This window comes from Nicotiana tomentosiformis, chromosome 5 (assembly GCF_000390325.3).
Source record: "Nicotiana tomentosiformis chromosome 5, ASM39032v3, whole genome shotgun sequence".
NCBI lineage: Eukaryota > Viridiplantae > Streptophyta > Magnoliopsida > Solanales > Solanaceae > Nicotiana > Nicotiana tomentosiformis.
In genome coordinates, this window is record NC_090816.1 from 68,927,395 (window position 1) to 68,938,926 (window position 11,532).

Sequence of the window (11,532 nt, forward strand, 5' to 3'; positions counted from 1 at the left end):
GTCAACAAGACCCAACTTGGGATAAATACGCAGAAATTGCAAAAAAGGACAGTGGCTTTGTAAGAATATCTTCAATTTGATCTGCAGAATGAAGATGATGGACCTCAAGAACCTTAGACTGCACAAGCTGACGAACAAAGTGAAAATGAATCTCAACATGTTTCATACGGCTGTGAAAAGCCGGATTGGCACATATCTAAATAGTGCTCATGTTGTCACAGAGAACCCCAGGAGGACCTGACAGCATAAAGTGAAGCTCATGAAGCAAGTTGGTGAGCCAGACAACTTCAGAATTTGTAGTAGCAACAACTCTGTATTCGGCCTCAATAGACGACCGAGAAACAGGACGTTGCTTCTTAGAAGACCATGAGATGGGAGAATCACCAAGATAAACAACATACCCCATGATAGAGTTTCGATCAACTGGGTCACCAGCCCAGTCCGGATTTGAATAAGCAACCAATTGAGAAATAGATTTTAGGAAGCTTAATACCAATATGAGCAGTGTGACAAAGACATCTCAAAACTCAAAAGACACTTGATAGCTCTCCAATGAGAAACACCAGGTTGATGCATAAATTGAGATAATTTACTCACTGTAAAGGCAATGTCAGGCCGAGTAAATATAGGTAATGAAGCTTTCCAATGACTCGACGATAAAGAGTACCATCAACTTTGGAATCGTCAGGAGAAGTTTCAAAGGTACATGTAGAAGTCATAGGGGTGGGAACGCGTTTGTATTCAGCCATGTTAACATCTTGGAGGTCTTTGACATACTTATGCCGATATAGGAGCAAACCATTTGTTGTGTGAGTAACCTCAATACCAAGAAAGTAATGAAGCAACCCAAGATCTTTAAGGGAGAACCGTGAAGACAAAGCATCAATAATGGATTTCACACCCTGTGGCTAGTTACCAGTCACAATGATATCATCCACATAAACAAGGGATGTAAACAGTAAATCCAAATAATTTGGAATAAAAAGTGATGCATCAGATTGAGACTCAATAAAACCAAGGGTAAGAAGATGATTTTCAGCTCAGTGTACCAAGCTCGTGGAGCTTGTTACAAATCATAGAGTGCTTTATTAAGCTTACATACATGAGTATGATGCTGAGTTGATTCAAAACCTATAGGATGCTTCATGTAGACCTCGTCTTCTAGCTTTCCTTGTAAGAAGGCGTTATTGACATTCAACTGGTGAATAGGCCAGGATAGATAATTGGCAATAGCAAGAGCTAAACGAACAGTTGTGGGTTTAACCACCGGACTAAAGTGGAATGATAATCTAAATCAGGTCACTGAGTGAACCTTTTCGCAACAAGTCTTGTCTTGTACCTGTTAACTGAACTATCAGGCTTATGCTTAATCCTAAACAACCAGAGGCGGATCCAGAATTTAAGTTTTATGGATTCAACGTTTAAGGTTTTTAGCATTCAACTCATTATATTTTTAAAACTACGGATAAGGGCCAAATATATCCATGTACTATAAGAAAAGGTTTAAATATACCCTCCGTTATACTTTGGGTCGAAATATACCCTTGCCGTAATACTATTGGTTCAAATATACCCCTTGTCTGTTATGTTTGTCCAAGGTGAACATTCAATCCTACATGGCACTGACATTTTATGAGGTAGATGCCATGTGGCATGCCACCTCAGCGTCCCTAACCCATTTTACCCCTCCCTTCTATTTTTTTTCTACTACTAAAATTCCTTTTCCCTCCACCAACATTGTCACCATTACCGCCACCATGAACAATATTGTATTTCATTGCTACCATCACAAGAAAAGCCACTTGGAGAAGACGCACACCTTATATGTGCAGATAATAGGTGTTCCTGATATGGCCCAAATTGAAGTTATTGCAGGAGAAAAGGGACAACTTCATGCAAGATGTGATTGAAGAGCACAAGAACAACAGAAAGGGATCTTCTTTTGAGCAAAAGAACAACACCATGATTGATGTTCTTCTATCATTCCAAGATTTAGAACCTGATTATTACACGGATGAAGTGATAAGGGGCATGGGACAAGTCACGTTATCAGCAGAGACTGATACTACAGCTAGCACAATGGAGTGGGCATTATCACTTCTTCTGAACAATCCTGAGGCACTAAAGAAATCTCAAAACGAAATAGACACTCACATAGGACAGTCACCAAGATTACTTGATGACTCAAACCTTGCTCAACTCCCTTATTTCCATGGAATCATAAACGAAACTCTCCAAATGTATCCAATTGTTCCGATTCTTGTGCCACATGAGTCCTCGAATGAGTGTGTCGTTAGAGGTTTTCGTGTCTCCCGTGGGACAATGTTGCTGGTGAATATGTGGGCAATGAAATACAATATTGTTCATGGTGGCGGTAATGGTGGCATGGTGGTGGAGGTGAAGGAAATTTTAGTGATGGAAAACAAAGAAGGGAGGGTATAATGGGTTAGGGGCGCTGAGATGGCATGCCACGTGGCATCTACCTCATCAAATGTCAACTTAATAGACGAGGGTTATATTTGAACAAATAGTATTACGACAAGGGTATATTTAGACGCAAAGTATAACGAGGAGTATATTTAAACCTTTTCTCATAGTACAGGGGTATATTTGGCTCTTCCCCGTTAAAACTATGGGCTCAATCTACTATTATTATAATTTTAATAGATTTTTACACATTAATTTATATTACGCGTCAAAAATTATATGTTCAATTGAACCCGACACCGGAACGCTACATCTGCCCCGTAAACAACCATATGCAATCAACCACATTCCATGAGAGATCACTAGGTGCTAAATCCATGTCATGTTTCTGACTAAACATCAAATTCAGACTACGTAGCAGTTTGCTAATGAGGGTAGGATTGGACTTGTTTGAAGGTATTTGATATCGGACTATAGGTTTAGATATGGGGGTGATTGAACTGAGAGATGGAATTGCTTGGGTTTCAGACTCTTAGTCTAAGACCGTGTGACCATTGGGTGACGAGGGGGAGGGTGATTAGAGTTGGTCGGGAGCGAGAGTTGATCGGGGTTTGGTGCAGGTTGTTGAGGGAGGGTGCTTCAGCATTAGTAGGTTATGGTGATAGGTGGGTTGGATCTTGGAGGAGCCGCTGAAGTGGGTTGGTTTGGAGTTAAGGATGGGTTTCGCTTATCTGGGCCAGAAGGGTTAGTTTCGGGTGGTGAAGATTGAGATGAAATAGAGTTTGATGACGAGGAGGAGAGATGATTACCTGAACGAGAAGACGCACACATAGGGAAAGGAGGAGCATTCGACTGTTTATGCGTGGAAATCTAAGATGGCAATTCAAAACTTGCACTTAAAGGATATATATATATATATATATATATATATATATACACACTTACTTGGAGATTATTTTCCTAATATTTTGATAAAAAATAATTAATAACTCTTATAATCGGTTTCTCCTAATAATCCTTTTTGGTGAATGTATTATAGTTTTAGTTTTTTTTCTTTTTTGAAGTACAATATTCATATCTTTTAATTGACACATTAAAATTCTAATAAAGGATTAAAAAGACAATATATAACTGTAAAGTAAAAATAACATAAACAAAAAATATGCTTGACAGTTAGATAATGGAATCTCGCTAAAAGAAAATTAATGACTTGATTTCAAAATATGTTTTAGTTGCTTCAATAATTCAATAATATCAAAAGTGCACAATATATTTTATTAATAGTGCTCTTAAGCTATGATTTTCAGAGAATAATACTAGCTTATCAGACTTGAACTCGAAAAAAATAAAAGGGAATATAGAAGTATATAAATGTTGTGTAAGAGATTGACTCTTCGACAAACCAAAAAAAAGTGAATAGCGTAAAATATACTACTTTACATGTTTTCTGATTGGAAAAAAAAAAAGTGGAATATAATTATTTCACTTGATAGATCTTTTCACACATAAACGGCTTGGAAGAGTCTACTTAAAAGTATTGTAATTGTTTTTCCGAAAAAAAAGAAGAACAAATTAACCTATTAACCTATTATTGATTAAAAAAATAGGGCCTCCCAAAACACAAATGAGAATAATATTTATTCGAAAAACCTAAATAACAGAGGGTGTTGACTTTGGTTCTAATATATTTTTGGCATATAGTCTAAGCTGCGGATAGCATAAACACCCAAAAAATTTAGTAGCCTCATAATTTGGTGCTTCTTTAAATAAAATTTCATACGTGCACTAATTTTTTATTGTAGTGAGTCTATTTATTAGATATACAGTTTGGTGACAAGCATTACTCCAAAATTTAGAGGGTAACGAGCCTTGGTGTAAAAGTATTTTTTAAGTTTTAATAACATGTCGGTGATGACGTTCTACCAACGCAGCTCATTGTGGAGTGTATGGTGGGGAAACCAAGTGTTCAATACCCTATGATTTTAAATAGGAAGTTAAGCTTGAAACTTCACCTCCTCCATCGGTGTAAAAAGAATAAATTTTTGTTTGAAAACGTCTTTCTAAGAGTGGATGTATTGTATTAAAGACTTCCAAAATTTCTTGTAAAGTGTATAGCCAAATATATTTTGAAAAGTAATCCACCACAAATAGAATATAATATTATTTTTGATCAATAGATAAAATTTGTGTAGGCCCCCATAAATCACTCTAAAGGGTCGTTGACTCTTCAAAGAATTAACTGAAAAAGGCAACATGTGGCTTTTATGAAAATCACAAGAATTACAATCAGAACTTATTCTTGAAGAACTGACATGAGTTGAAAATTTATGCAAAATATTATTTAAAGTGCAACGACTTGGATGACCCAAACTCTAGTGCCACAGTTCAATTGGAATAGCCACATTGCACTGGGAATTGCTATCTGGTGGCCACGCATACAGTAACCCATTATTCTGACCTTGAACTAACAGTGCCCCCGTACTCAGATCCTTTACAAGATAAGAAAAAGAAAAAACTGCCATGGAGGTGTTATTGTCAAAGAAAAACTGAGAGACAGATATGTGATTGTTTTTTATAGCAGGAGAGCAAAGAGTATTAGATAGGATAAAGAGATAATTTGATACTTTTAGTTCAGCATTTGAGAGACTAGTATGGTGGTTCCATTACCCATAGTGATTTTCTTAGGCATGTGGTAGTCTTGAGAAATTGCTAGGCTTTATGCATCAGAGGCAATATGATGGGTGGCCCTTGTGTCGATGATCCACGGTGCTTGTTGTTGTATTTGACATCCAACAAAGTTGGCTCTAGCCTGAAAATAGTTGTGGGACTCATTGCGACAGACCCGGGCAATGTGACCAGGATGATCACATAGTTAGCAAACCAAATTGTTATCAGGCTGAGCAGAGTTCTTTCCATACTTCCATGGTTGGCCTCGATTAGGTTGATCGTTGTTTGCTGTGTTGGTACGCCTATTGTTGATGTTGTTCCGAGATTGTGTAGTAGAGCATTGTGCGACAGCAACAATAATGGAATTTGAGAGAGAAGCACGAGTATTATGATGTTTCAAAAAGAGTTCATGATCAAGTAACTTCTCATACAACTCTTCATATGAGATGGTAGTATCTCGTGCCCAAATAGCTGCTGAAAATTCTTTGAAATCAGATCCAAAACCTGTGAGGATCTTCACAATAAGCTCCTCATTGAAAACAGGAGCACCAGCTGAAGCAAGTTCATCACAAAGAGAGCGAACTTGATGCATATAGTGAGTGACTGTGCTCAGGTATGTTAAGGCTATCCCTTCTTTCCATTTGGCATGATCCATACAATACAAATAAAACGAGCAAATACACAACTTTTATAAATGACTCTATTCATAAAAGTACTAGAAGTGCCTATGTTTTTGATTCCCCATGTATCCTATTATTCTATCATCTGTTCATGGGTCTCAGAAAATACGTAAGTTGATGAAGTTTATTTCATGATATTAGTCAAAGGCATATTGATTTTATGACATTCCGAGAAATGTTATTAACGCACTTCTTATGCATTTCATGCATTTATACATGTACATTGACCCATGACCAGATGGCATTATATACGCATATATTATATGTATATGGGATACGAGAAAAGGTTACGGCGTTATATACGCACCACCACCTGATCAGCTGGTATACGTTGATGATTTGCCCACAGTGGCCGAGATGATATGACGAGATGCCCTCAGAGGCTTGATGATCTTACGAACGCATATACCTATGCATGGTATGACAATTATACGCATATGCATGGCATTATAAATATGAGATAATTTACAGAACTATTCAAACTTACATGTTGAGTGTTTTACTCCATGTTTCTCTATGTCTTTTATTTATTGATTTTCATTTCTTATATACTCGGTACATTATTTGTACTGACGTCACTTTTACATGGGGACGCTCATTTCATGTCCGCAGGTCCCGATAGACAGGTTGAGAGTCCTCCAAGTAGGCTATCAGCTGAGCAGAAGGTGTTGGTGCGCACTATTGCTCCGGAGTTGCTTATTTGGTTAATATGATTAGGACATATATTGATTGGTATCGTGGGGCTTCTGTCCCGACCATTATGGTGTTAATCTACTCTTAGAGGCTTGTAGACATATGTCATGTACGTGAAAGATTGTATGGCCTTGCCGGCCTATGTTCAGTGTACGAGGGATCATTTTGGTCTTATAGGCATGTATGTCATATGTATAAGTTTGTATTAAATGTTGGGTCGTCCAATGTTGAGTGTTTCCTCATGTTTTATTCTACTTATCTCACGACAGCCTCTCCGGCTCATTTATCTATGATAGTATGATACGAAAGATACGTTACATTGGTACTCGATTGAATAAGGTATCGAGTACCCATCGCGGCCCATCGGTTTGGGTCGTGACAAAAGTGGTATCAGAGCAGTTCTATCCTAGGGAGTCTACAAGTCGTGTCTAGTAGAGTCTTGTTTATGGGTGTGTTGTGAACCACACATATAAGCAGGAGCCTACAGGGCATTTAGGACTGTCACTCTTTCTTCTTACTCTAGACCGTGTGGTAGAGCTCAGTTGTAAGAACTCAATTTCCTAAACTCTATCTTTTTCATAATACAACGATACCTACATCCATAAAGACAGTTGGTAAAAGATTGCATGTGGATGTGGAAGAGTTGAGTCAGAGGAACTCGATTTTACATGATGCTTATGATGGGTAAATGTAAGGTCTCCAGCAGATCATGTGTGTACTAAGACGTGTGAGCTTCTGAAAAAGGAGCCCTAAGGCATGAATATTTATCCACCCATATGATAAAAAGCAATGAGAGATTCAGAAGGTAGATACAAGTTTCAACAAGTAAAAGAAGCAAGGTGAAGAAGGGTACGAGGCGCCCAGTTAATGAAGATTATCAGGATTTGCAATTCAGGCAGAGAAATATAAGCCTTTTGAGTTACCTTCAACAATAACAGAGGTATGTATAATTGGTCACACCCATCTCAGTTATGCCCTATGGGAACTAACATATATGGTTTAAGAGAAGGACGGGATATCAGGATCCGGCTGGGGTTAGAGTAACCCAAAAATGGTGAATGGATTGTTCGCGTTAGTTGACATTTCCGAAGGATATTGCAAATGTGCTAATATATCTCCTTATAAGACACCCAGATGGGGCATTCTAAAATAGTACAGCTAAATATGAGTACTACAAAGATAGGCATTGGAAGCCTGAAAGGGATAAATATTATCTTAGTATGGCTCACGTCCCTAGTAGAGCGAGAATGTTAGGCAACCCGAAGAGCCAGGGAATGGAGCAAGGAGAGCTAAAAGCAAAAGAATGTCTTGTTGAAGTTTCAGAATAAAGTGATAAACAGAAATATTAGCAGGGAAATAAGAAGAGAGTTAATGAAACATTATGAGTAAGATGTGATACATGGATGACAATGGTAGATCAAAACAATGTCAGTATTATAGAGTCTATAGTCAAGGAGAGGAAAATATGAGAGGTGACAGGCCTTGAGGAAACAAAAGAGTACAAGTCATAAAGTCATATCCTCATTTCGAGAAATAAGTTTGCGACTCTAACGTGATTACCAGAAGGAAAAGTTACACCCCCAAAGTAATGGAAATCAGTATGGACTGGTGAATAAGATAAACTAAACATGAATTAGAGACTGAGTGATATGATAATAGTCGGCATCATGAGAATTTCAGATTGCATTCCGGTGATAATAGAATGGACGACAGAAGAATACCCTTTAAAGGTCATTCAGAAAGACGCTTCCCTAAAGCAAGCAAAGTGAGCCAGTTAAGCTTAAGGGACTACGTGTGTCAGTTACACTAAGTGTCACCCTCGTGGGCAAGGAATTTTGTTATCCTTAGTACAGAAGAATTACCGCAAGGCGGATAAGGGTCATCAATGTGAAAAGACGCCAAAAAGAAAGAGGTAAAACATCTATAGATATATCGTCGTGGCTTTAAATCTTAGTACTCCCCTAAAGGGGGGGAATATGGAGTGATATGGCATTAATTAAGATTAAGTGGTTCTAGTAACTATGGAATGGTAAAGGAAGAATGCGATAAAAAATGAGAAAGGAACGAGATTGCACTTATTCAAATCCCACAAATATGCAACGATTCTAGAATATTATGAAAACACAACATGAAGGAGAGGAAGTAAGGCTTCTTGCCCGAGATGTTATTGATAAATAAGGAGAAAGTGCGAGACATAAGTTAAGACAAAGGTGTCGTAAGTTAAGACAAGAGGATACATACAAATCAACAGATCGTGCAAGATAAACATAGTAAACCCCAACATGGGAATTCAGTCTTGCAGATATGACATCGTGACCCTTGAGAAATATTCAGATAGGAGATGGGGTAGTTAAAGGTGTCGTATGAGTGTTACGGAAATAAAAGAGAATGCCACTAGGAAGACAGTCAAAATATTAGTTCAGAAGCAACCCTACAAGCACAAGGGAGTGGAAATAAGTAACTACAGATAATTATAGGCGAGGAAGGACATCAAAATTTTCGCCGAGTAAACGATATAATAAGCTCACAACTTTACAAGAGTCATAAGGTCCTCCCTAAATACTACAACGAAAGACTAGCTGAGAAAATAAGGAAGAAGGCTTCAACCTAAGCACAGTGACCTAAACAGGAAATGGTCTTGTAATAACAGTCTCACAACAGCAATGTATGTACTCCATAAGAAAGTGGCGGCTATCGTGGCTAATGAACGGGAAGAAGAAAAAAAATGAAAAGGTGATATTCAAGATCATATGGGTTGTATGGAATCCCAATATGTCTGGGAACTAAGATAAGCTAAGTATGAATACAATAAGGGGGCAGAAAGACCAGGAAAAGTAATAGCTTACATTTAAAGAAAGTTGAGAAGGAACGAAAGGAATTATTCGATCAATGATCCAGAGTTAGTTATATTATGAATGCACTTAAGATTTCAGAGTATTATCCATGCAGCATCTGTGTTGACAATTATACAGCCGTAGAAGACTCCGGTATAAGTTAAAAGAAAGAATTGAGTCCAGGTCTGTGATGACCCAAAATGTCATCTTTAAATTTAATAAGTAATTTTGTGTTCTAAGACCTTGAAAAGTACCATTTATCATTCCTCGACATGCGTGCACAGTCCGTACAATTTTCCGGAAAGTTTTTATGTGAAAAATGGATTAAAATGTGAAATAGAGCTTTAAAACTCAACTAAGTTGACTTTGGTCAACATTTTGAGCAAACGGATCCGGATCAGTATTTTGACAATTCCGGTAGTTTCGTATCGTGATTTGGGACTTGAGCGTATGCCCGGAATCGAATTCCGAGGTCCCTAGCCCAAGATATGAAATTTTGATGAAAAATTAAAAGCTTGAAAGCTTAATGATTTCTAAGAAATTACTGATGTTAGATTTATTGACCTCGGGTCTATATTTTGGTTTCGGAGCCCGGTATAGGTCCACTATAATATTTATGACTTGTCTGCCGAATTTGGTGAGAATCGGAGTTGATTTGACGTGATTTGGACGTCCGGTTGTAAAAAATATAAGTTTTAAAGTTTTCTTGAAAACTTCCTTTGAGTCGGTGTCTGATTCGTAGTTCTAGGTGTTATTTTGGCGATTTGGTCACGCGAGCAAGTTCGTATGATGTTTTAGGACTTGGGTGCATGTTTGGTTTGGAGCCCCGAGGGCTCGGGTTGATTTCGGGTGGTTGACGAATCATTGCTGGACTTAAGAAAAACTGCAGAAATCTGCTTCTGGTTTCCTTCTTCGCGTTCGCGAGGGGAGTCTCGCATTCGCAAAGAGGAAATTTGGACTGGCACTTTTTGTGCTTCGCATTCGTGACTGAGGGAATGCGTTCGCGAAGTGTCGAGGTGCAAAGCTTCGCATTCGCGATCGAATCCCCGCGTTCGCGAAGGGAAAGGGGCTGGCCAGGAAAATGGCCTTCGCGTTCGCGAAGGCCAAGCCAGGCAAGCTTCGCATTCGCGAAGTATCCCTCGCGTTCGCGAAGAGTAAAATTGGTCAGCAGGAATTTGCGCTTCGCGAACGCGAGGCACTGACCGCGTTCGCGAAGGGTAAAAGTTCCAGAAACAGAACTTAAGTTCTGAAAAATGGGATTCGTCCCATTTTCAACCCTTTTTTATTTTTGAGCTCGGGTAAGGCGATTTTTGGACGATTTTTACGGGAAAACATTGGGGTAAGTGTTCCTTATCCTATATTAATTATATTTCATGATTTCATACTCGTTTATATCATGAATCCGTAAATTTATGAAAGAAAAATCAGATTTTTATAAAATCTTCCAAAAACGAAAATTTAAGATTTGAAGGTCCATACTCGTCAAATTGACTGTTTGCCTACTTACTTGAAAAATCATAAATTATTTTAAATCATAAATTAATTATTATAATAATTATTTCTCTCCTATTCTTTGTCAAACATTAATCCTTGAATTCTTGCATTAATTATTATATGCTATTTGAATTATGTGTCTTAATTGTTATTTGACATTTAGCATATTAAATATTAAACTGCCTATTTTCTCCCTGATTTCCATAATAATTTGCTATTTGTCATTGTTTGTTTCATAATTATTATATGCTTGTTGTCTTATAGTTTTATATTAATTGTTGCATTTATCGGGAAAATTTCTTCTATAAGAATTGGTAAATGAATGTGTTGGAGGAGCGGGTTGCACGCCGCAACAGAATTGATTGAAATGGATATATATTGAAGAATCGGGTTGCACGCCGCAATAGACTTATTAAAAAGTCAATATTGGAGGATCGGGTTGCACGCTGCAACAGACTTATTAAAATATCAATATTGGAGGATCGGGTTGCACGCCGTAACAGACTTATTAAAAAGTCAATATTGGAGGATTGGGTTGCACGCCGCAACAGACTTATTAAAAAGTCAATATTGGAGGATCGGGTTGCACGCCGCAACAGACTTATTAAAAAGTCAATATTGGAGGATCGGATTGCACGCCGCAATAGACTTATTTAAAAGTCTATATATATATATATATATATATTAAAAAGAATATATTGGGAGAGTGGGTTGCACGCTGCAACAAAATTGAATGT

At 37.8% G+C, this 11,532-nt stretch overlaps 1 protein-coding gene across 1 annotated transcript; it reads left to right on the forward strand.

The window, feature by feature from the left end:
* The first annotated feature begins 1,616 nt into the window (after positions 1 to 1,616).
* LOC138892537 (isoflavone 2'-hydroxylase-like) lies at positions 1,617 to 2,442 on the forward strand. Its single transcript, XM_070176266.1, has 2 exons — positions 1,617 to 1,637; positions 1,876 to 2,442. The coding sequence occupies exons 1-2, from the start codon at positions 1,617 to 1,619 to the stop codon at positions 2,440 to 2,442; spliced, it is 588 nt and encodes a 195-aa protein (XP_070032367.1).
* Positions 2,443 to 11,532: the final 9,090 nt, after the last annotated feature.